This window comes from Diplotaxodon limnothrissa, linkage group LG7 (assembly GCF_057381915.1).
Source record: "Diplotaxodon limnothrissa isolate DT_005_m linkage group LG7, D_limnothrissa_male_GT1.1, whole genome shotgun sequence".
Taxonomy (NCBI): Eukaryota; Metazoa; Chordata; class Actinopteri; order Cichliformes; family Cichlidae; genus Diplotaxodon; species Diplotaxodon limnothrissa.
The window spans coordinates 12,985,374-13,011,772 of NC_140602.1; the positions used below are offsets into that span (position 1 = coordinate 12,985,374).

The 26,399-nt window shown below is 41.1% G+C and overlaps 2 protein-coding genes and 1 long non-coding RNA gene across 4 annotated transcripts in view; 1 reads left to right on the plus strand and 2 right to left on the minus strand.

Moving 5' to 3' along the window:
• Positions 1 to 258: 258 nt before the first annotated feature.
• Positions 259 to 8,835, minus strand: tpm1 (tropomyosin 1 (alpha)). Of its 2 annotated transcripts, XM_085359226.1 has the most exons (10): positions 8,576 to 8,834; positions 7,756 to 7,881; positions 4,200 to 4,333; positions 3,826 to 3,943; positions 3,444 to 3,514; positions 2,634 to 2,709; positions 2,375 to 2,437; positions 2,195 to 2,264; positions 1,493 to 1,571; positions 259 to 489 (listed from the first exon to the last, which is right to left on the minus strand). In XM_085359226.1, the coding sequence occupies exons 1-10, from the start codon at positions 8,687 to 8,689 to the stop codon at positions 486 to 488; spliced, it is 855 nt and encodes a 284-aa protein (XP_085215352.1). In that variant the 5' UTR covers positions 8,690 to 8,834; the 3' UTR covers positions 259 to 485. The 2 variants fall into 2 exon arrangements, with proteins under 2 accessions (XP_085215352.1, XP_085215353.1); XM_085359227.1 differs by having other exon boundaries at positions 408 to 1,571; positions 8,576 to 8,835.
• Positions 8,836 to 9,060: 225 nt separating this feature from the next.
• On the plus strand, positions 9,061 to 25,467 carry LOC146627886 (uncharacterized). The gene is made up of 3 exons (XR_014906371.1): positions 9,061 to 9,315; positions 16,586 to 16,789; positions 24,380 to 25,467. It is a non-coding gene; the product is annotated as an uncharacterized LOC146627886 (long non-coding RNA).
• Positions 21,878 to 26,399, minus strand: part of tln2b (talin 2b) — a 97,515-nt gene continuing 92,993 nt past the window's right edge. Inside the window, exons 54-58 of the mRNA XM_085359228.1 lie at positions 24,772 to 24,897; positions 24,614 to 24,676; positions 24,331 to 24,513; positions 24,124 to 24,249; positions 21,878 to 22,388 (exon numbers count right to left, since the gene is read on the minus strand). Of these exons, the coding sequence (XP_085215354.1) occupies positions 22,260 to 22,388; positions 24,124 to 24,249; positions 24,331 to 24,513; positions 24,614 to 24,676; positions 24,772 to 24,897 (627 nt within the window). The 3' untranslated portion in view covers positions 21,878 to 22,259. The remainder of the gene's footprint in view (positions 22,389 to 24,123; positions 24,250 to 24,330; positions 24,514 to 24,613; positions 24,677 to 24,771; positions 24,898 to 26,399) is intronic.

A 26,399-nucleotide genomic window follows, 5' to 3' on the forward strand; every position in this document is an offset into this window, starting at 1 on the left:
GTATTGCTGTGATATTCCTATTATATCAGCTTCACAGAAAAGAAAAACTTTGGACGAAGAAGAAAATGAGCATCGACTGAAATCCATAAAACTACACCAAGGAAGAGTGAGGACCTAGTGGTTTGTTGAGATGCAAGAAAAGAAAAAAAAAGAGAAAATGATTCAATAGCATAACTTAAAATCAAGGCTTCCTGGTTTTATTAGAGCCAGTGAAAAATAAATATGAATGAAAAATAAAAAGGACAGAGAAAAGAGATACAGCTTTACATAGAAGGAAGGACGTTTATTTTTTTTACACAACGCAGAAAGATTCTAGGATTCTGTACAAGTGATGGGATGCAAGTAATGTTGACATGAAGACATGAGGGGGAAAGGGAAGCAAAGACAGAGAGGGAAGGGGGGGGGGGGAAATGGAGAAAAGGCTGGAGAGAGCAGACAGATGCTGCTCAGCCGGCAGGAGGCGTCTTTGATGAGGTGTAAACAATTTATCTGTGTGGAAGAGAAGAAGTAGAGTGAACCTGGGGGGAGCAGGAGGGGGACCTACGGAAATGTAAAATGCCAACCAAAATACACCAGACACACGGGAGTCACGGAAGGGCACCACAAAAACCACAATGCACAGTATAAATGCATCCTGTGTATTGGAAAACACTTGCAAACACACACACACACTGAAGGGTTGGGGCAAGTCCTTCCTGTGATTACATCAACACCTTCCTGCTACATCACGAGGTGCAGCGCTCAACTGACAGACAGTTGTGGCTCTCATCTTTACACACTGGGAATTTTACTTAGGAAAAACTGTGGGCTCAGCCACACTGGTGCTACGCTATGGCCTCTTCTCCTCACCTGGTATATTGACATAGCAAAGGAGGCTATCACAAACACATGTGTGGGCCTTTCTTCTCAACGGAAGTAGACCATATTAGTAGAAATGGGGACACTACATGTAACCATGAGGATCAGCATGTAAACCAGTTTCAGTGAAAAAAAAAATCATTATTGCAGTTTTTGTCAATCAACAGCTTGCATGCATTGCTTAAGAAGTGAAAATGTCCAACGATATTACAATGGGCATTTGAACATAAACTCATAAAAGAATCTAAATATTATCATGCTGCGTTCTGCTCATGCATGAACTGACTTCATTCGTTTTTTTCTGTACTCTCAAATGTCAAAGATACTGACACAAAAGGCATACAGTATCATCATAAGGACACAATTAAAGACAGGATTATCTATTACAGGAGCAGCTCAAGTACAGAGGGAACAAATTTCTGTTTTAAGACTTGAAACTTTATATACAAGACTATATATAAAAAAGGAATTTTAGTATAGATGAGATGTTTAGTTCTAGTGAGCATGTAAAATAATAAATGAGGGAGACAAAAGAGGTGAGACATTTGATGTGTAGGTAACACAGGTGCAGGCCAGAGGCGAGAGAGGGGGCATGATGGTGGAAACAAGCAGGTACGGCAAGTAGAAAAATTACATGGAAGTCATGTCGTTGAGGGCGTGGTCCAGCTCCTCGCTGATGGCCTTGTACTTCAGTTTCTGGGCATACAACTCATCTATTGGTGGGCCAGGAGTGAAAGGTTCATGTTGGGGGTGGGGCGGGAAGTAGGGCGGTGATTGAAAGCAAAAGGTGGAGGAGGAACATGACACAAGGAGGTGGAAGGTGAAGCATCCAGACCATTTGCAGGACAGGGAAGGAAAAAAAAACATGGAGAGAGGACAGAAAAACGAGGGGGGAAAAAAGGAAACAAAGTTACACCAGAAAGACAGAGTGGATGTGCAGCAGATCTAAGGTTAGATTCTTCAGCACCATTGAGAAATGGGCTGTATTTCACTGCAATGTGGTGCTTATAAGACTAAATCAACACCTAAGCCTGATATCGCTGCTTAACTTTAAAACCACCCATTCCTAACTGGAACTGAAAAAAGCAACCAACTAAATGTAATAGTGAAAGAATAAGAAGTACCAAAATAGAAATAAGATGCTGTCTGAAAAAAAAAGAGAAGATGAAACAGGATAGAGTTCAAAAAGAAATGTGAAAAAGGGACCTAGGAGATTTTTTGAAACACTTACCCAAAACACTTCCAATGATACAATAAACATTGGAAAAATAATCATAGTAGCATTCTGAGTTTGGAGGCAGAAAAGCAAGCAAACAAAAACCCCCAAAAAGCATACCTTCCAGGTCATCAATGGTCTTCTCAAGCTTGGCTACTGATCTCTCAGCGAACTCAGCACGAGTCTCAGCCTGCATTACAGAGACAGATTCAGAAGTCAGTCCAACACTTGATGTGGAAACTTGTGTAAATTATCCTGGTGTGAGTCTAAAACACCAGATGGGGCATTGTGAAACTGTACCTCCTTCAGCTTGTCAGTGAGGACCTTGATCTCCTCCTCATACTTGTCCTCCTTCTGTGAGTACTGTGGGTCAAAAGCAACAACAGCTATAAGGAATCGCAAACATGTGCGTTGAGATAAATACTTTCACTGCATTTATAGAAATGAGTTTAAAAAAAAAAACAGAAGTGAAGAGGCTCTTCTGCGCCCCATCCATCAAGTCTGCAGGGGAGCTGCAAGGGTTTGACAGCATGCAGTCGCCCGGAAGGATGGCACGTACCTTCTCAGCCTGTGCCTCCAGTGACTTCAGGTTGTTGGTCACAGTTTTCAACTCTTCCTCAAGCTCAGAGCATTTGCTGGTGTTTTAGGGGATAAAGTTGCCAAGGACGAGTAGGAAAAAGGAGGGAGACGACGATGGACAGATCCGAAGGTAGACACAAATAAAAAGGTGGAGGGAAAAAGAAGAAAGGAGGGGGAGAGGAAACAAAATAATAAATAAAAACTACAGGGTTTTAACAAGGAGGGAACGCCAAGTACCTCAAAAGTGCCTTAACAGAGCAGGAATGTGAGAAAACACAGTAGCAGTGTGTTTTTTATCTGTTTGGATTGAAATATCATACTTTTCTGTGGTGTTATTCTTGCACAGCCCCTGCCATGTTAGGCATGAAACAGTCTAATTGCACTTGGAATTAAAGAGCACAATGAAGGAGAGGAGCAAGCACAGCAAGCAAAGCAGTGAGAAGAGCCACTCAGAGATACAAGTGTGTTATGCTTTCTGTTTGCAGTACCTGTATGACTGTGGAGTCTAGTGATTTCATGCTTTGCTCCAAAACCCTTAGCTCATCCTCCACTCTTCGAGCACGCCTGTTAGTGGGTGTGGCGCGCATGTGCAAGCCAAAACCATTCAAACCACGAGGGGCATGCAAATAATCAGCACATACAGTAAGAACACAGGGCACACTGTTCAAATGGAAACAACTACTAGACTTTTAAGTGTTAGCGCTCGAAGCTTCCTGAGTATTTCAATTCCAGCATACGTGCAAGTTTAAGCAAAGATTTTGTGTGTGAAAAAAAAGGCAAAAGGACTTACCCTTCTGACAGCTCAGCACGCTCCTCTGTACGCTCCAGATCACCCTCAATGATGACCAGTTTACGGGCAACCTTTTGGTGTAGCACAACAACGTTTTTAGAAAAAAGAACCATGAAATGACTGTGAGAAAGTTAGCACTGGGTTACATCCAGCCCAGAGTGTTTCACCCGCTTACGATTATTCTTGCAACTCCGATTCTGGTGAATTATAAACAAGGTTTAAAGGATACAGGACATATTATAAACTTTCCAGTGAAAATTCAAGTGTTATAACTGGGTAAAAACAAGTTTAACAGAATGAAGAGCTCAGGGTTGTTATAACTGAATTAACGTCTGTTGCAGAGCTATCAATTTCAAAGCTAAATGCTTAAAAAAAAACTCGCCTCCTCATATTTGCGGTCAGCCTCCTCAGCGATGTGTTTGGCCTCTTTCAGCTGGATCTCCTGCAGCTCCATCTTCTCCTCGTCCTTCATGGCCCTGTTCTCAATGACCTTCATGCCTCTGTGTGCGGGAACAGTCAAAGAATGTTAAGAATTAAGTGGTGAGACCTGACAGACTTCCTGCAGTTTTCCCTGAGGACCCATATGTGGTTAAATAGTAGTGCTGGCAAGTAAATCTTTAATGTGCTCCTAAGGTGAATACCTAAATGTTTTCCGATATTAAAAAAGAGCAGAGGCACTTCTACAAAGGAGTGGAAACATGTTCACATGGCCTGTTTACCTCCCTGTCTGAGCCTGAGCTGCCTCACAAAACTCACCTCTCACTCTCATCAGCAGCCTTCTCAGCCTCCTCCAGCTTGGTCAGAGCAGTAGCCAGACGCTCCTGAGCACGATCCAACTCCTCCTCAACCAGCTGGATACGTCTGTTAAGGGAAGCGACCTCTCCCTCAGCCTAAGGAAAGAAGAAACATCATGTCGGGAGATTGTTTTTGCAGGTATGCTCAACAAATCAGTCACATATAGCACAACAAGAAAGTCGGTCCAAAGAAAGCAACCGGTGAATGTATTTGTTTATTAGAGTAGGTGTCGCCACCATTGTTTTTATGCCCACTGAGAGAGTGTAATCGTGGTTGTTCTGAAGTGTTATCTGTGAGCCACCTGTTGGGAAAAGCCCTCCCACCAGGCCTACTCCTCATTGACTATGTATAATGATAATTTCCCCAAACTAACATAAGGCTGAATGCCGCGCCTCATTACTGAGCTCCCCTGAGAGGACATTAACAAGGCTCAAGTCAAAAGGGCCTGGCACAATTAATGAATTCTGAAAATGACTGCTTGCATTGTACAGCTACAAAGTAGGCTCCCTGGGGTTTGAAACATTTAAGTGTAATTTATCTGGTCATCAGTGTAAGCTATGGAATCTGTGTTAAATGAGGTGGTATCTTTGCAGAAAAGCTGATATACACGAGCACACATTGAAAAAAAAGGTGGGTCTTTTTATGATTATTCAAACGTGTAGCTACTTCTGCTTTCTGACACTGCTCAGCAGGGATCAAGACCTGCACTGGTGTCACTGAAAAGCGGATATTCGGCAGAAGCCTGCACACGAGGCAAAAGTCTTTTCAGAAGCTTTCCCCTGCAGCCTTAGGTTAAAGTGTGCAGCGCTGGGCCAGAATGCACTGGATGTTTTTAAAGCACGATGAGGAAGTTTCTAATGACCTATAAACCCATTAGTGGTCACTACTATTTCTAATACATTACAGTTTGTCAACATTAATTACAAGCTGTTACACTAAGCCTGAGATTAACTCTGACTGCTGCGAGCCTGTGCACTAAGATTTATTTCCCGTATAGATAACTACCGCTATGTTCTGTTGCTCGTTGCTGTGAAACTATATTGTCCTTATAAGGGCAAGTCAAAGAGCATAAGCTGACAGAGCACACTGGCACCTTCAAATGTTGCCACAGTGGTAGTTTCCTGGTTGCTGAAAATACTTTATTCAAATGTGTGGCCTGCTCCTGGTTGGGCTGGAGCAATGAATTAAAGGATCGCAATATATGTGTGTGTGTATATATATATATATATATATATATATATATATATATATATATATATATATATATATATATATAAACAGTCAGGTTTACCGGTAAAGGAAATGCAAGTGAACTCGTTTAAGGAGATGAGACAATACAATGACACAAAGTGCCACAGTTGCTGCTGAGCCAACAGGGCATCAGCGGCCTAACGTTGCCAATTAGAGGCGCTTATCCAGGAGCAGCGGGCTATCAAAGCTTCATCTGAGACTTGCGGTGGCACACGGAGAGCCAAGTAAAAGCTCAGCTTCCAGCACTGGGGTGGGTCAAGAGCAATCCCGCTATCTCACTGTGTATCAATTCAAACTATGGCCCTACATGAACTCTACACAAGTGCACAGGAAATGATACAGAGAGAGAGAGACAAAAAGGAGGCAATTGTGCGCTCGCAGGTAGGCTCTAAGCGCGGTAAACATGCTTACTTGTTCCCTGGCTTTCCTGTGCGCAAGCAACTCCTTCTGTAATCTCTCGGCTCTGTCTTCAGCACCGTCTGCCTGCTCTTGTAAGGATTTGATCTTTCGTTTCACTGCATCCAGCGATGTCACTCCTGCCATTGTTTATGTACCGTTGTATATACTTAGATATATAATATAAAAAACAGGACTACACTTTTGCGCTGCAGCACAGTTTCCGAGAATTTCACCAGGAACGAGGTGACGTCCTTGGTTGTGCAGAGGGCTGCGTGAAGAGAGGCGAAAGAGTGCGCAAGCCTTCTGGAGACGCACTGTGCAGTGAATGTATTTACCAGGAAGTACGGTGATTTCAAACGAAGCATGAAAAAATAACCGGTATCCTGCGGGGTTGTACAAAACTTTAGACCGCGATAACATGCTGCACTGCCACTATAAAATAATAAAATGTAATAAAATGTAAAAGATACAAAATACCAATGCTGTTTAATGACGTGAACACACCCAGACCCACACACAACGGAGCGTACTCGTAGCGTACACTGTGCTACAGCCCCCTCTGCGGGTCAGCCGCGAGCAGTACATACGTGGCAGTGAAATGTTTTGGAGAGTGCAGGACATTCAATAAGTCTTCACTGGCTACAGTAATTACAGGCTGCCGTTGAAACTTTGCAAATATCACGGAACAACCAATCCTAAAATATGTAAGGGAAAAACAAGTCCATAAAACACAAGTAGTAGTTAAAGTTACTCGAACAACCCACAAACTATCTGGTAAATATCTTTTTCTTTTGGGGTGGGGTGGGGGGTGGGGGGGGGGCACCACAATACGCTTTCTTTAGGGAATGAAATGTCCAATCAAATACGAGCTGAGAAGACTCAATTACTCAATTGACTTTTGACCCACTTTGGCCTAACCACCCACCTACCCCCTACTTTGAGATCCAATTAAAAGATTATTACAGCTTGTTTCCCCTCTGCAACCGGATTCGTCTGATTGAGTTTTATAAGCAAACGTCTCTATCTGCCGAACTTGATGTTGGCCGTCACCTCTTGTCATTCGAGGGACCCCTGTCGTAAAAACCTAACTTTATGAGGCCATTAAGATGACAAAATCTAAATTCTTTACATAATTTATTTTATTTATTTATTTATTTTTGTCACGCATTTATTACCAAGGGGATAAAACAGTGGGGCAACAAAACAAAGTTTTCTTCTTCTTTTTTAAAGAACTTTTTATTCAATCGAGAAAAAAAATGCTGCAGCTTTCTTTTCCTTTCTTTTTTCCTTTTTAATTTGTGTGCTGCCCAAGACTTTTTGATAGGGAACCGTTTTTTCCTTTGGTCAGCAAAGAGCGCAGCACGCAGATGTGAGCTCTATCTTGACCATATATAGCAGTGGGCTATATTTATCTAGGCGCTTGAGCTTTTTGGGAAGGCTGTGAGTTCAGTCTGCATGACTTATCGCTCTGAAAAGACCTAAAAGGCGGAGATCACGGTCCACAAACACGAGAGATTGTTACAAATTTGTACAGAAATACCGACGAGGCTCCAGGGGAGGATGAACTGAGTTTAAAAATAGATGTTTTGAAAGTGCTATATTTGAACAATTAAACCGACTTTCTTTGGACTGTGATTGTGCGTGTGACAATTCAAGAAACGACAGTTCCAACTACGGGTCTAAATGGTTGATTAAAAACAAACAAACAAACAAATAAATAAAAGTTTGTAGTGTATCAGCTTTGGGGAAAAACCCATCCACAGATTGGAGCAGTGGTGGTGAACTGTCGCTTCCCTTAGAGGTGGCAGAATGAAGATGTGGGGTAGCGTGTAGGAATGGTGCCATTGTAAATCCCTTCCTTACTTACATCGGTGGCTTTCTTCTCAGCCAGCTCAAGTTTCTCCTGGGCATCTTTAAGAGCCTCGGAGTACTTGTCCAACTCATCCTCAGTTCCCTTCAGTTTCTTCTGCAGAGCTACCAAATCGTCCTCAAGCTGAGTTTCAGTGCAGGACAGTTTCAGGGGTGATCAGCGGAGGGTCGGAGTTGCGTGAGCGCGCACAGGCGCAAAAGCGCATACACACAGAGAAGAGAGAGAGACAGGGGACAGCACACGGAAAAGAAAGAGACAGGAGAAAAGTTAGGGAAGCCCATGCACTTCAGGATCAGATACCTTGGTGGCGACCTCCTCAGCAGTCAGCAGCTTTTCTTCAGCTGTTTGGAACTCCTCGAGCACTTTATCTCTTTCGTCCTCAGTTATACGCAATTTCTTTTCCATCTCTCTTATATCGTCCTCTAACTTCACATGCATATGAACAAATTATACAGTTAAACAGAATATAACAGAAACATGCAGTTTTCAACGATCAAGTGACATTTCTCTTAAATTGACTTAATCAAAAATGATTTCTGGGTTATATGGTTTATGGATTACATCAACAGTTGCTAAAACAGTGGAGAGGATGATTTCTTTTTTATCATTCTTCAAAAATGACATTAAAAATGCAAAAAAATGTTTAAAGGATGGATTATTCTTAATTTTAATCCTTAACTGGGATTATCCATGAAAATAATTAATCCGTTTTAAGGAGGCGGTCCATTTAAACTGGTATTCCTGCATTTTTACTGCATCTTTCGGGTTTTCCCACAAAAGGAAGAAGGACAAAAAAAAAAAAAAAAAAACAGCCGACCTGTTTGCTTCTGTCCTCTGCTGCTTTCTTGTCTGACTCGGCCTGCTCAGCTCTGTCCAAGGCATTCTCCTTGTCGAGCTTGAGCATCTGCATCTTCTTCTTAATGGCATCCATGGCTGCTTAGTGTTGTTCGGCGGCACCGACAAAACGTCCAACGGAAAACCAAGGATAGAGTGGGAGAGGGGCTGGGGCGTCTGTGCCTAACTGAACGCTAAGCTGGAGTGCAGGCTCTGCCTGACTTTGCACTGTCAAATATGTACTTTCAAGGTGGTGGTGGTGGGGGAGTGACTGGATTCCTTTGGACATCCAATACTTTTTGGGAGGAGGCGTGTGTGGGTGCTCCGGCGTTTTTTTAAGGATCTACTTGGCTATTCGTTGCTCCTATACATCTGAGACGCCTTTATATGGGGTGTGACGAGTATGGGTATGCTCCCACGGAAAGGGTTCCTGCCATTTAATGTCAGAGAAGATGCAGAAAAAGACTGTTTACGTTTGCGTTAACGCCCCGGTCACCCATTTAAAAGCAACATGCAGCCTCTGTCTCTGAATTGAGTGGCCTGCACTTTCCCAAAGTTTCTGAAAGTTGGCATATGTTTAATTTGCAAGGAAATTACGTTTTCTGGCCTTATTTCACAGTGGCAGTGCTTTCCTGTTTTCCTGCATCTCTTCTTACTTTGGAAAAGCTGGGAGAGGGACCAGAGCCAGCTGCAGAACAAGCTTTTGTCACCGTGTAGTCTATGGTAGCTCTTTATCTCTGCCTGAGTGTGTTTGGGTGGCTGAGTGTAAGTTCGCTTGGAATATGCTGTAGTGGCTCTCTGTGATATGAGATGCTTTTGGTTAGCCACGCAAGCCCTAGAGGCATTGTTCACAGTCTAGGGGGCTCAACAGAGGGAAGTGTTTACCTGATAATGTATCAGATATCCCTCATGTAAACCGTTGATGTGTCATTTGTCTGGCATCACAGCATCCTGGCAGCTTTGTACTTCAATAAGAGCGGCTAAGTCACTGATTGGCTTGTGATTTGTGAAATGTTTACTGTTTTAAAAACTAATGAAGAAGACAATTTCACATCATATTGCATATTTATTACTAGCCTTACTAAATTTAAGCAATTATTATTCAATGCGATTATAACAATATGCCTAACAGAAATTATATCAAGTAATGATCCCTCTGCAGTAACTTAGTGAAAAGTCAAAGCACACTACGGTGACTGAGGACACTCCAAGTGTCTTTTAGTCTTCTCAAGGATATTTTTAGGATCGACTTTTCTTCCATGCACCTGCCTTAGTCTGTAATGGATCCAAGACACTGTGCCAAGAGTGGAAGGTCTAAAGGCATTAGATATGTCTCTTAAAATAATCGCTGTCTTGCTCAGGCTTTGGCCTGTTTTATAGAATATTGTTGCTATGCTTAGCAGACTGAATAAAAGAAATAATTACATAATAAGGAGCAAATTATGATTTTTACAGTGCCAGAGAAAGATGAGACTTCTTATCCTATTGATTTATTTGTCTCTTTCCAATTTAGCCATTAGTGGTTGTTTTTTTGTTTGTTTGTTTTACATTTGACTGTCATGAGCCCTAAAAGAAAATGCATTTTGCTAATCTGGGGACAGCCTTTGTTTTCTAATTATTAATGGCAATGAAAGACACTGTTTACAGAGTTTGTGTCTAATTGCTTTTCTCTCACACTAAAATCAAAGCTCTGGAAAGCTTTTCTCTATAAATAAGGAAGTCTGCAAGGTTGCTGAAGAGGTCTTTCTTGAGTCTTGCATGACTGACTTAGTAAATTAAGCCACTTCATTTATTTAACGCTTTGAGTGTTCAGTCCTTTTTTTGTTTGTTTGTTGCCATATCGTTCACAGTATTGTGGATGTTTCTGGTTACAATACCTATGCACAGTTTGCCATTTATGTTTTCAGTAATGTATAATTTATAGTGCACTGCTGGTTGTTCTTGATTTGGAATTCCATATTCATTATCTTAAACAGTATTTCCAGTTAAAAGGCATGCCAGAGTTCCTGTAGCACCCCTGGAATGAAAATAAGCTCCTTTTATCATGTTTTACTGTAAATCGTTGGCACATTAAGAATGTCCCAGGGCCTAATATGTTTATTTTGAATGAAATCCAGATATTAGTGAAAACCTGCCGAGCTCCAAGTTGCATTCCACTGGAAAATTAAAGGTACTCTCACAGCTGAAGGTAACACTTAAGTTTTCTTTCATTTTTACAAATGAGAAGGCAATAACAAACTCTTTCAGTATTTGAGGCTTAAGGCATTTAAGAAAGCCACCACATGGAAAAAGTGTTTTTTTTTCAAGGCTGCAGAATGAAAAAAAGAAAAGAAAAAGAAAAGATCTAGACATGTAATTTTGAGCTCTTTGAAAGAAAAGAAAAAACTCGGTCTCTGAAGCCCATTAAAGCTGCCAACCTTAAATAAGTCTAAGCCTACGTCCTACAATATGCAGCATTGAAGCTGGGATTTAAAGATAAATGCTTTCTTGGGACTTACTTGTTGGAACATTATAAATAACTTCACTCTTATTATGCAGTCTTCTCCCACAAAGCTTTGCCGCATCAGTAAAGAATTTCTTGTGTTGAAAACAGTAAATACTCATTTAAAGGCCATGAATATTCTTAACAATTATCCTTAGAGGTGGAAACAACTGAGGGGAATACAGTCAAGGAAGAATTCCGTCCTACTGTGAGTTGAAAACACAGACTTGCAATCAGACAACTGTTGCCTATTTTCTGGACAGGTCTGGGATACTCTGTCATGTTGGAATTCTGATTGTCTCCCCGTATCATGATTTGGTCTGCAGGAGGGGACAGCTGAGTGAGACAGGTGGGGCTATCGTCATATTCAAATTCAAATCAGTGAAAGCTTTTGCAGCTCACATGTTTATAAATAAGGGTTTAAAAAAGGATGCCATACATAATCGAATTAGAGCATGTTAAACACATAAATATAGACGCAAAAAGGTCAAAAGCTGGTAGAAAGAAAGTCTTTCAATTACGGACCGTTTGTGATCCTCCCGAATTTAAATGACACAAAGCAGCCATTTGGAGCTGCTTTATAATATTGTAACACTGTAATAGTTAATCTGTTAGTCCTACAATGACAGCCCACTCTGTATGTGGAATGTCCGGTTCTCCTCAGCTGACGCTCTGGGAGTAGCCGAGCTTTACTTGGCCGCTGTGCCTGAACCCATGTTTGCATAAGAAGACACTTGGGAGAGATATTCAGGGTCTAGTCATGGCTTAAATGTTACTACATTAGAGAAAGGATCCATTTGCTTCTGTTCTGTTTATTGTGTTGTGTGCATTTACAAAGGTTATTGGATGCAAAGACTGGAAGTTCTTCCAGGAAAACACTTAAAAACTTTCCTGAGGTTTTGCCATATGCTTTGAAACCACAAGCCAACTTGTGAGTGATTATTTTCTAATGATGCACGGTATTACTGATTGCACCGATACACAGCAGTGAACGTTTCAAGGGCGGTTCTCCTCCATGTTGAGTGCATGGCTGCTGAGTGAAGTACAGTGATTGCAGACCCCTCGTCAAATACCATCTTAAGGTTTCTGCAGACATCATCCAGATATATATAGAGAGAAAACTTCTTGGCCCTTTGGGACGGTACCCCCGTGATTAGATAGCTCCATGCAGGGGCATTTAGCATAGCAAAAACTGAGATGGGGTTCTGGGAGGGTGCAACTTAAGATGTAACCCAAGCCCAGCCCATGCCCTACTGATGATTGGTTTATCCACAGTAATGTTCCACTGACATATACTGGTAGTCGTAAGACTTGAACTGGTTTATTATTGAGCACAGGTGGACATCTAACCATGTGGACATCCAACCATGGCACAGAGACAGCTACAGTATTTAACTTGATGGATAGTTGCAATAAGGCTGTGACACTTTGAGTCACTCCTTTTTGTGTGGTGATAAATCTGTCATTAAGGGTGTAAATCACACCGGCATGTTCCTTGTTCTGTTTTAATCCCAGCAAACCTATTGTTTAAATGACAAACACTGAAAGTACAGTATGAGCTGATCAGAATTCACAGTTTTCGCCAAAAGCAAATTCCTTTGGTATGAAGGTCAACATAATTCAGCTGCAGGTGTTCCACTGAAGATGGGTAGCTTTCTTCCAGTGCCAAGATTTTGCTACAGCACAAGTAGGTGCTGTTAAAAGAAAGGATCTGTCATCCCACAGGCTGTGGAAAGAAAATCCTCTTACAGTCCACGAATGAGACACAAACCTTTCAGTTTTATAAAAAACACATATGTCTATGATGCTCCCTGGGAGTCCTGAAATAAATTTCTAAATGCATTTTTGAAATTCATAATCGGTCAAAGCTGAGATTTAAAGCTCATTTTTCAAGTTTGCAGAAAAGCCTCTGTGACAATACCAAAGCCACAACAAGTTATTGAGAAAAAGCTGAGCTATGGAGGAAAATTCCAAAAGTTAACACGTTCAGTAGAGCAAACACAAATGTGGGTAGAAGTCATAATGGAGGAATATTTGTGGCCTCGGCAGGGCGCCTCCCAGACAGTTTGTTTGTGTTCTTCCCCTCTTAGAGGGGGGACACACAGAGAGGGAAGATTGTAAGCCATATCTGATGCTGCTCAGTCAGCTTAGACTAGAAGCGGGTGGGGTTGGCATCTGTGGGGAACTGTCACGATTCATTTCACACTTATGTGGGATGCCATGCCACAATCCTAGTGTAAAATCAAATTCTCAAAAGCCAAGAAATGTCAAGGCACGAATAGTGAAAGGAAAAAAAACAAAACACTGATTTGTGAGACAGTCAGCTTTACAAATATGTCTCCAGCAAAATCACATTTTTTGGCCTTTGTTTTTATTTGTACACAGAAGGGCGAGTCAAGCAGGAAGTGCAGTGAACTGTTGTTTACAGGCAGCTTTGACATCTCCCGGTTCCAGATAAGGAGTCCAAAAATTTACTCTTGGTGGATTTAAAGCTGTTAAAACATTTTTCTAAACCTCTTTCCTGTGTGTTTTTCTATCATTAACTTAAATGCCCATCTATTGCTTTGTGCTTGCTGACGTACTCAACCAATTATTGTCGCATTGTACATCTGAGTTCGCAGCTGCCGAATATCTCGAGGATAGCTCTATTCAAATATTTGCCTTCAATCTTTTGCCCTTCGTGTCACAGGGCTAGAAGTTTCCGTGTTTGCGCACGAACGAAAAACCTTTCATATATGTGTCCATATATGGGCTCTCTGGTGTAAGTGAGGTAGACATATGAGAGGGCTAACTTGCGGGGGCTTTTTGTGAGGTCCAAAAGCATACTCGATATTTCTTTTCATTCCTTGGGGCTATAAAATGTCTTGGTATGCACTTCTAGCTCAGCCACTGTTCTCCCTGCCTGTCAGAGCTCTCTGGCACGGATGGCCAGAGGAGGAGGATGCTGAGATTGTGTTGTATTTCTGTGGTTTTGCTTGATGTAATCTAAATCACTTCATACAAACTTTTCTTAATGCATCCTCTCATGAGAATTCTTTTCGAGGGAGAGTGATTTTCCTTACTTACAACTGCCATGTCAGTAAGCAAAAGACTTTGCATGTTGTAAATCCAAAACAGGAGACGATGGTTCATATCATGTTTTCGTATGAGTTCCAGACTTCAAGCTGACTAAATGAAAGGGCCATAATGTGAAGTGTGTGTGAGAACCTCTGGTGATGAGACATTCCAGTGTGGTTCTGGCTGGCTGTTTGAACACACGCACTGTGTTCACTGTGCCTGGGTCACAGTGGCCTCTCCGCAGCGAGAAATGCCACAGGAACCCACAACTCTGCAACACCTGCATTTTCATACCAAAGCCTGTCTTGTGGCCCCACGTTTGATCAGATGCCACGGCAGTTTTCCCAGCAAAGCGACGACTCACCACACAGCTAGGGATCTAGATAAAACAGTTGTGCAAAGTCGGTCATAAAGCAGCTGAGCGGATAGACATGAAAATAAATAGACACTCATTTGGTGTGGTCTGCTTAGTTCCTGCGCTGGGGCCTTGGATGTCAGAGATAACAATGTACAGTACGATAAAAGGATCATTATGCTGAGGCTGCCCGAAGACACTCCCATCAAAAGAACAGGAAAGACTGGTGGTGGGAGGATCCCTTTATTAAATAAAAACACCAGGACATGAATGTAAAATCTTGCTTCGTGAATTAGATGAATTAAATCGTACTTCAGTACAAATGCAGAAAATGTTATCAGCAAAATGTACTCAGAGCACTGATGCATGCTTATATGCAAACTTAATGGTTTATTTACACTGAAATTCACTTCATGAAAGGCAGAATTAAGCCAATGGACAGATGTGGGATCACTGGCATATTTGTGGGGGGGCTTCATCTAAAGCATGTTTTTTTTTTCTGCACAAACTACTTTTAGTGAGCCAGTCAGGTTTTGGAAGGCAGCAAAAGCAACCCTTTCCTTTTTCCAGGCCTGGGGGAAGCAGATAAATTGCAATGAGAGTGCACATTTGTGAGCGCTTGTGGCTTCCCAGTGTGTTGGCTTAAGAAGCTGGCCTAAACCACTATATTTATAGGAATAGAGTCAAGTTAGCTGAGGTATCTAAATGCTATTCCTTTATGATTCCTAGCTTCCTAATCAATCACATTTTGACCTTTGTGCAATTAGCACAATTAGCACCTTTATATGCTCTTAATGGCTTTGCTATTTTGGGAAAAAAATCGTCAACTGTTGCTTCAAGTGCATCTTCAGAACTGTTTTCATCAAAACCCCACAGAATCAAAGAAGTTACTGTCGAAAAGTCTCAATCAGAAAAATTGGAAATAGTTGTAACAAATTACTGAAGCATGTCTTTCCATGCATGAACATACATGGAAAGACAATATATAAGGCATATAAGGCAAGATTTAAAGTCAATATTTGGTTTAACCACCACCTTTATTCAGCACACCAAGGATTCTCTTAGTTATGCTTTTCTGTAATTTCTTTAAGTAGTCTTCAGGAGTAGCTCTCCAGGCGACTTGAAGGACATTCAAACATCTTATTTGGATATTGGCTGCCTTTTGTTCTGCCATCTGTCGAAATGGCCCCACGCTGCTGCAATAATGTTGAGGTTTGGGGTCTGGGGAGGCCAATCTACCACTGATAGTGTTCCACTGTGTGTTTCTATCCATGGTTTGCTTTTCCACTGGCAGTGTATTTAGAATTGTTTCTTAATGTTTTGTTAATGAGATGTTTTCCAGATGGTATTGTATGGTGGATTAAAATCTGACATTACTTTTCTGTGTTCACCATTGTGCCTTTCTCCTGAGTTTGGTATTTCTGTAGATTTGACCAAGAAAATGAGAACACTTGTGTTTTTATAACAGGCTGCTAGTAACAAAGAACCTGGAGATACAATTTAAAAGTTGTGCAGACACATATTGGTTCATCCCTTGAGTTAGGTGCATATTATGTGCTTGAATAGATCAGTGATAGATCAGTGATAAGTGGGGTAGCAAAAACAAACACACAAACAACCCCCCCCCCCAAAAAAAAAAATCAATCAAAAAAAAAAAAACCTCCTTTGCAATGATTGGATAAGAATAAGGACAAGCAGTCAGTGTCCGAAGAAAAACTTTGGAATACCTTCAGAAAGCCTGGAGAGCTATTGTTTGAAACCACTTTTGTTGCTCCTTGAGAACAAAGTATGAAGAAATGAGGTTTGGCTCAAGACTTTTGCACAGTATTGTACATATTACTTTGGAGTAATATGTACATATATATTATGTATGTATGTTCTGTGTTCATAACAGGGGTGCCCCCAAGCCCCCTATGTCTATACAATAATAGAATGACACATTAAATGTAGGTTCTCACACCAAAATTGTGTGAAATTTGATGTCAGTGTTGAGAAAACCTCGCTGAGCAGAGAGTGTTTATTCAGCTTTAACACAGGGTGGGGAGGCCACAGGATTGAGTGAAGAAAGGAGCCAATGACTCTTTTTTTCTCCTCCACAGAAATGCGGCCTGTCATCTGACGAGTGCTAAGCAAAGTCTCCTTATTAAGACAGAAGCATTTGGATGGCGGAGTATTACGTTTCATTCTGGACAGCTTAAATCCAAGGAGGCTCTGCAGATCAGATGCATCCGGCAGCACCATCTGAGACAGGCTGCTCCTCAGCTCTCTATCACGACACCGTTTTCAGCAAAACTGAGCAAAGTGTAAGTAAGTTGCTGAGGAAAACCTGACTGTGGAAGAACGTGTTTGGAGTCAGAGGATATCATTTAATAGATATTCCTGATGTTACTTGTGAAGCTCTCCAAATTTAGCACCCAAGTTTTAAGTCTCAGCTCAGTCCCAATATAGCCCTCCTCTCATTGCTGACTGAGAAATACTGTGCCTTCCTTACGCGACGACTGAAGGAGCTGCTGTGCTGTCAGGGGAAAGGTAGACAGTGAATTTTGTCACTCAGCAGGCCGATTGAGATTCTGAGTGTGACTGTTTTCTAACCTACCTACCTTTAAAAAAATACACCCATTATGCTCTTATCTTTTGGAAATTGGTGTATTCTATTTTATGTAGTCCAAGTATGAACATACCTGTACTATTATTTTAACCTGTGTTTTAAGCTTGTGAAATCACAGCAATTAGACAATAACGAGCTCAAAGTTATGAAAGAGATCATCTATATTGACTCTGTTTAGTTTTAAATTAAAGGTTATACACTGTTAGTTACTGTAAGTGGAGAAGTCAACATGTTGGGACAACCCCGCTAATTACCTAAAATAGTCATGTTTTCCAGAGTGGAGTGAAATGCTCTTTAAGATCCATCAGCTGCTGTCAGGTTTATGTTAGGGAGCTCTGCTTCTCAGAGCAGTGGTATGTGAGTATGCCTAAACAGCAGGCATCCTCTGAAACAATGACCTCATTCATTTAGGTAAAACCATGCTGTGATTCCTCACTGTATTCTTCTATATAACTGTTAGACAATGTGATTACCAAGACAGTACAAGCATATTTACACAAAGCTCTTGGCAGTATCTGTGAGACATGAAGTGGTTTATCATTTCAGCTGAAGAAAACTTTGTTTGGCTGTAAAAGTGCCTTTCCCCAGATGCAGGGTTGAATTTCAGATTTGGAAAATACATTAAAACCATGCTAATATTGAGAAGATATAATATAAATAACAGGAAAAGCAAATTCCATGGAGAGTTTTGTAAGGAACAGCTTGTTAAATATGTTCTTCTTTTATGTTATCATACCTTGTTTGGGTCTGGACCTTGTAAGAGTTTTGGGAAAAAATGGACTGAAGCCAAGTAGCCATTCAACCCATAAACAATACTGGTTTCCAGTGTTGTATCAGCCTGAATAATTTGAAAATTACTTTCAGCCTGACACGGCTGCTGAAGAACTGATAAGCTTATTTTATGGCCTTCTTCTAGACTTCTTTGCACTGAAATATGTGTCTCAGTAGGATTATAAAAAAAAAACCATGTTACCGTAAAAAAGGTGGAAGAATGAGTGCGCTTGGAAAGAAAAACATCTTGTATTCCCAGAGATCATAGCTAGCAATAACTTTTTGTTCACAGGCTGCTTGTTCAGAGAAAGACCCAAGAAGGACACTGTCAGGTTAAAATGTTGTCTGTGCACAAAGGCAACAACATAAAAGAGGAAAACCTCAGTAGCACGCTGTGGACAAAAAGGCCCAGCCCAAAAACCCAAAAGCCTTTCCTGATGTGCATTTTTTCCAAACCTCTCTTCCTCTTTCATCACGTTCTCTAAAAGTGAAAAGAAAAAATAGCTCAGGGTAAAGGCTGTCTCACTCTCTGTGAATTCACAGACCTTTATACTTTCTCAGTCTGTTTGGTTTAGCCTTACCTGAACCGAATTCAAAATAATAATAATGATACAGTGAGTTCACATAGAGGCTTTTTTAGCATGAGACTTATGAATGTTTTTCTTAATTTATAAAGCATTCACCGCTGTTTACACTATTAAAGAAATCCCTGAAACCCAAACCAGGACATGGAAAACTAAAATTTGACAGAGCATTATCAAAAAGTGCCTACACAGCTTTCCAGTGTGACAACTCCCAAGCTCACATAGGCTTTTCTTAGTGTTAAGCCCTAATTCCATTCCTGCATTACTTCGGACCTTATATTAAAATGCCTGCCACTGAAACTGGAAAACATATAAACCAGTATCAGCCTTAAGCAGACCTTAGATTAGCTCTGAAATGATTAAAGTGTAGAGGTGATCAAGTGTCATTTGGCCCAGCTATGTGTTAGCCTGGCTTCACTTTTAGGAACTTGAGCGTGGAACAAAGCCTGGACTAAATGGCTGCCAGACTGCAGGGATTAGGCATGGCACAAGACACAGCAAAACAAACTTTCCAACACAGCAAGTTTAGAACATTCAGGATGCCGGAGATTTACACTGTCGGTGCAAGGGATTACTAAGTGTGTCATGAAGCTTTTAAATACTCAAAAACTATTAGCAGGTTCTGAAGTTTCCTTTAGCAAATTCAATTCAACCTTTAATTTTTGTTTCCTAAACACTTTCCTCTAATTAAGCTAAACATATCTTGCATCTTCTTTCCTTTACGCGCCGTTTGTTTAATATGCGACGTGCCAAGTGACTAAAAAAGACAGAGCGCTTAAGAAAAAGCCACACACTGAAAAGGTAAAAGGGTGTGGGTTAAAATACCCCTTTTTGTGTTTTGCAGAAGAAAACAATAAATGCAGCTTAGCTCATGGCAAAATTATTAAGTGCAGGTCAATAGCAGGAAGGAATTGAACGGTTTCTCTATTAACTCGTAAATTTGCTGAGTTTTTCCAAAGTTCACCAAAAAACAAACAAAACAAAACAAAAATCTTTTTGGTCTCAGGCACTGAATGGAGATGGAGGGGAGAGGGTGAGTAGTAGATGGGTACTCGCTCTTAAACACATGGCTTCAGTTTCCCCTCTTCACTGTGGCCTTGCCTTGCATGAGACCAAAACATTCAAACTACCAAATATGGTGTTCATTAGAAGGACAGTGTGCTGTGCTGGCCACCTTTAACCATACTTTGCACACTATGCCCACATTTTCTTCTAGCACAGAAGGATCAGCTTTAGTACGAAATAAGCAATGTATCACCCGAGAAGAAAAAAAGGTCAAGTTCACTCTCCTGATTGACTAATTCTTCAAACATGAGGCTTATAAAGGCTGTAGCTGTGGAACAGTAACCCAGAGTATAAAAATACTGTGAACTCTCATTATTGACCAAAATATCTAAGTGGGGATTGTTGCATATTTCAAGGTCTGGCCTGTAAAGCAAGGAGAAAAAAATGCATCCACAATGTCCATATTTGGTCTGGCTAACTTTGCCAGTCCTTCCACTTGAACATCCTCTGACCTCCTGATTCAGCTATGAAGGATAAATGCTGACATCTTCTGGCAAGATTGCAGGATGAGTTATTCGACTGGACATCTTTTATCTTGAGGTTTCAAAAAATAATATATATGTATATAGATATATTAAAGAGTAGACATACTTTTGCCTGATTTTGGTCTCCTTATCTGGGGTCAGAGTAGTAGTAGAGCTGCAGGGGACACTATTTCACATGAAAAACAAAAGCAACAATCATCTTAATGTTACCGGTTGTCTGAAAGCTTTATTTGTGGTGAATACAAAAAATACTTTTGTGACCAGATAAATATCATACATACAGCATCAAATCAGAAAACAAACAGATTCTGTTAAAGAAAGCACAACACGTATTCATAAACAGAGCTAATAACTTTTTCTATTTTCCATTAATACTTTGACAAATCGGTCAGACAATATATTTCAGGGTAATTCTTACATTTACTGATAGAAACTTAATTCTTATAGTGGTTAGACAATGAAACATTTAAGAGGGACTTGGCATAATGAATTTAAACAATTTCTCAACTTCATACACAAATTGCCACATGCTCATTGAATGCAGTCTAGCGTTAGTCTTTAAATCCTAATGTATCCACAGATGCCCTTTTATATCAGCATTAGAACACTGTCAGCAGGTAGGCCACCAGCCAAGGCATTGTACTGTATGGCAAAGGGCTTTTTTTTTTAAATTAAGACCCCAATAGGGAATAGACTGGCATAATGCTTTGATCCAGAGAGGACAAGGCTCAGGCTCCCACCCAACCTGGTTTTCAGCTGCTCGTAGGGCAGACTCAAGTAAGGCACTAGTACAAAAAATAAAAAATAAAAATGCAGACCAGACACTGACGCGGACAGATGGTGGAGCTGAATGCTGAAAATTTGAAATACATTATATATTAATAAAGGAAAAGAAAATCAGTTTTCTCAGAGTGTGATGCCATTTCCTTCTAGTTTGTTAAGCAAATGTCCTCCATTCAATATAATGGGAGCTTTAAATTCAGTGCATAAAGTTATGAGCCACTTTATAGCACAGTGTGTGCTCATTTCATTCAAGAGCCTAGAGTTCAATATGATTGCACACTCTTCCAAACAATAACAGCGCAGACTCGTATTATCTTTCTCAAATGTTCAGTGTAAAGTATTGCTATAGACAGACCATCTGAAGTGAAATGACTTTAGCAGGACAGGGGCAGTGACTGCGTGTATGTAGAATAAAAGCACTGGCGACACCCAAAGAGAATCTGGCCAGTGTAAATGGAGAAGGAATTAAAAACACAAAGACGAGCGAGAACAAACATGACAAAAAATGTAAACAAGTATTCCTTACACAAGCGTGTGTGGGAAGAACTGTGAGCGGGGGGGGGGGGGGGGGGGGGGGGGGTGGGTTACATCAAATGACATAATGTACAAGCAGCAAGACATATTTGGTCACATATCATCCAGATACTCTGAATACCACAGATTATACCTATATAAGAAAGTGGTCAAGAATAAACATCTTTATAGCTAGTGATGGCCAGTGGTCATGTTATATTATCATTTAGAGACTCTCATCGTTTGGCATCAAGCAGAACAACATAGTTTAATCATAATCATTGATTTTTCTCTTTTCAAGATTTGCTAGTTTAACAGCAAACCACGTGTTCACATTTTTTTTTAGTAAAATACAAGTGTCTTTTACTCTATACTACTCTATTGGTTAGTAGCTTCGCTGATATGTTTAGACATTATGGTGCATGCAAGCCAGTGGTGAAATGAGACGTGAGAAATCTTCCTGCCTTTCTATTAATACTTTGTATACCTGGAATACAAACTGTGGACCCTTAGATTGAATTTGCCGGTTACATCGATATCACCAGTTCCTTTCTATTTGTTTTAAACCTCAAACACTTTTGAGAACATTCAGTGATTATACGAGATTTCTTTGATTCATGATTGTAACAGTCAGTAATGCTCATGATGCAGTAACACCCACAAATTAATGACACGTTTATCGTACGACTTAAACTTTCTCAACTTGCTTATAGGAACAGCTTTCTTCATATTAAAGTCTGAATGTCAATGCCATTCACTGACAAATACATACACGCACACACACAGCCACATACACACAGAAATACACCGAGCACAGGCACTTGTTTTATCACCAAACAGGCCTGCTTCAAGTGCTATATTGTCCTTGGTTTTATGAGAGTTGAAATAGCCAATACTTGACTGGCACCTCCCCGTGACAAGAAGGTCTCGTCAGCGCAGCGCACGTCCCCATCCGCTGCGTCCGTCAGCCTTCGTCCTCCCTCAGTTCGCTGGGCAGGAACTTGTACTGCTGCTGTCTGATCTGAGCCAGCTTCTTCCGAGCTTCCTCCAGCTCTCGCTCCTTCCTCAGCATCTCCTCCTGAGCCGCAATGATCTGAGGAAAATGAGAACAATTGACAGAAGATTCACCACTACTATGCCTGTGGATAGGCTGACATGATAAACCCTTGCTGCCATGTCCCGAGCACAGAACATGGCAGAAGACCAAGACTTTCATTATGTAGATAGAAATATAAATTTAAACAGTACGAAATATATTTTGCTAGAAACTTTATGGCAAACTGAGCTGATTGTACTCAAATATCAATGAAGCTGTCAGACAGCTTCATTGATAATTGAGTTTGTCAGATTTACATATCTAATAAAACCTCATCTTCTTCTTCCTAGCGTTTGTCCTGCATGGCAGGGTCCGCTTTGCGGCAAATCCGTCTCCATTTGGCACGACTGAGGACGTCTTCTGGGGCGGCATTGACGATCTTCATGTCTTCCTTTATTCTATCCATCCACCGTTTCGTCAGCCTGCCACGGGGTCGCTGGCCACCGGGTTCAAGCCTCATTGCCGTTTTCGCCACTGAGCTGTCGTCTGAGCGTAATATGTGTCCGTACCACCGTAGCTGTGCCTTGCGCATTTTCACCGTGATTGGTGCAATGCCGAGCCGCTTTCTGACGTCTTCATTCTTGACTTGGTCCCAACACGTGAGGCCTAGACACCACCTGAGCATTCGCATTTCCATTGTGTGCAGGGCCTGTTCGTGGTTGGCAGTGGCTGGCCAGCACTCCGATCCATACAGGGAAACCGGGACTACAGTCTTGTAAATTTTCGCCTTGAGATGGTCTGGCATTCGACGGTTGCATAGCACACCCGTCACTTGACGCCACTTCATCCATGCGGCATTGAGACTCGCTCGCACATCCAGAAGGATATCCCCGTCGCCACTGATCATTATCTAATAAAACCTCAGCAAACCATAAAATAGGTAACTGACTGTAACTACGTTATAAATATATACATAAAATTGAAAATATACGAGTGACATTTTTGTGAAGAATCAAAACGTGTTAACTACTTAGACCAGGGGTGTTGAACTCGAGGGCCGGTGTCCTGAAACTTTTAAATGTGTCCCTGCTGCAACACACCTGAATAAAATCCGTAGGCCATTAGCAAGAACTGACTGCATGGTGAGATGGGAACCTTAAATAAATGTACTTTCTGAAAAAATGTACTTGTAAAAGTACTTTTGTTGCATCATGTTAATTCATTCATGAGCTGCTGTAACATGAATCAAATGGCTGAATTGCCACCTCAGCATGCAGTCAAGTTCTATAAAGCTTTGCCAATGACCTACTAATTTTATCCAGGTGTGTTGCAGCAGGGACACATGTTTTTCAGCACACTGGCCCATGAGGACTGGATGTTCACCCTGTACCAATGTGAACAAACCAGAATAAAAAAAAGCAACCGATGAACTTAAAACTTTTTGATGTCTTTTGAATACAGTACTCAGCAGTGACAGGTGACAGGCTGAAGTCCAGCTGGGGTGCAGCACTAATTTGGGAAACCAGTCACGGCCACAGAAAGTACTGTTATTTGTTTCTGCCGGAAGAGAAATACACTAAAGGCTTTCAAAAGATATTCAGCTGTGGGTGCCTTGCAAACCTGGTAAACAAGTGAGAAACAAAACTGACGGGCTTCTCATCTACAGCAGCTCTCAGCGATTTCAGAAAAACAACTGTGGCATTTTGGCATATTGGCAAGAAAAGGGCACATCACAGAGAAGTAGTGATTTCTCTTCTAGCCCTCAAACATTTTTTCTTTCCAGGATTCTTACCTGAGCTATGCCTCCAACAAACTTGGTCTTCACCACAACGCTGTCATCCTCAGTCTTGTCAAATGCTGCTTTCTGAGCCGCCTTGACTAGATTGTCCGATGCTCGCTTCACAGCATTACCAGCCACCTTTTTAGTGACATCCCCAAAATTAGTACATGTGCAATAAACGTTTCCAGGGACGAATTAAAAAGTGTGTTTCAGTACTACCTGTAGTCTCCTCATGGCTTCTGAATCCTGGTCTGCCTTCACCTTGCAGGCCACCAGCAGCTGAGCTGTCGAGGCTGCAACCTGCTTGGCTGAAGAGATGAGCTTCTCCTCACTGGCGTGGCCCTGCACTGAAGCATTAGCTGCCTCACACAGATTACTGGTGGCTGCTGCTACCATACGTGCCTGCAGCATTGAAGAAATATGCATGTAACAAGTTGGCTTTATTTAAAGTCTCATTTGGTGTTATAGAAGGAAGGTTTTAGAATAATTCACAGCGACTTACAGCTGATATGAGACCCTGTGACCACTGGCCATCGTCGACTGCATTGGCTTGATTGGATCCCACCTGAGGTAGAGTTTGGGGGAGAAATTCAGATGTTGCACTGTGTTACTACAGAGTACTTTACAAGTGCCTAAGGTTTGCAGATTGTGTAGACTGACCTTGCCCTGTGCCACCAGTTCTCTCTGAGCTGCAGATGCAGATTTAACAAGAGCGCTAGTTGCTGCAGCAATGGACTTTGCTGCTTCTAAGATCTGCTCCTCAAAATCCAGCGTCTCATCTGCCTGCTGGAAGGTAAACCACATAGCTTACATTTAAAGTGAATTTAATTAGTTAAAGACATCATCACCTTTGCATCTACACTCCTGGGAGACGCATCTGTGGCATGTAGAGGACTAATTAAAATACAGAGTACAATCCTAATTTAAAAACAATTTCACAAAAACAATTTTTATTTTTACAACGTGTCTTGGCCAAGCTCGGATCCTCCACAGTCCGTCCAATCAAAACCTGCTTCACACTCTTGCACATTCACACCCGTATATGGAGACTGCCAAAGCTTTGATAATTGTGGTGTTTTCTTCTATTACAATTTACTTATATACTGGCAAATACTGCTCATAAATCCTTTGTGTTATTAGACGAATGGTGCTATAACCTCAGTGCTGATACTAAGAGCTCAAAGCCATGGTAAAACACAAGTTTGTGAGAAACTGCTTCATTTTTCAAACCTAGAAATTTTAATCTGTTCTCTATACACATCTTTATAGATGACTAAACTTAATGTGTTGTGTAACCCAGCACCAAGAATCTCATAATACTGTGCCAACTTGGAATAATTGTGCCCACAAATTATTTTAGAACCTTACATTCAAGAGTGTTAAAAAGCTTTATAAATACATTAGAATGGCTTAAAAATACAGTATATCCAAACTAAACACTCTGCCTTGTACTACTTTCTAAAACCTTCAGAATTAAAGAAAAAAACAACACGTTGTCCTCAATTGCATCTTTGTCCTGATAATGGAACATAAGCAGTACTGCTTAAGTTTTAGCGTTACACAAAGTGGCAGCAGATATGTGATATGATAATTCCAGTCATTACACCAAAGTAAACAAGAGGCATCAGTTCAAGAACATTCAACAAATGGCCATCTCTGCAACATCAGTCAACAGCATGCAGTTGATCACAGACCTCGATAAACACATAAGGCACACGCGGCTGGAGACAGGGCGGGACACTGTAGGAATATGTTTGATATATAGTTGGACTGAATAACAACCTAATATATCAAACATATCAGACAGAGCCCTGCAGAGAAGGCTTCCAGGTCTACAATGGCTTGAGGGGTAGGGAGCAAGGAAGCATGCTTGGGGGGCAGGAGAGCCCTCCCTCCTTTTGGATGGGAGGGATGAAGGAGCAGAAAGGAAGGGAGGGGGGGGGAGACGAGGAAGAATTCAAGCAGTTTTAAACAAATAACCTAAACATCTGTTTGAACCCATGTGTTTTTTTAAGAGACATTAGGCCTGCTTTGTGATATTAAAAAAAAATAGCTCGTACAGTTCACCGTCTTGCTTCACATCCCCATAAAATCTGTATCTCAGACCTGGGATTTAGTTTTGTCCTGTAAGCTACATGAGCACAAATGACAGGACAGCACAGCTACAAATGTATATATATATATAAATAAAAATAAATTGCTCACAAGGACAGATTAGTTCAGGACCTTTTAAATACTAAAGCTTCCTCTTAGATCACTAGAGGGAGACACTGACATCAAAAAGAGGA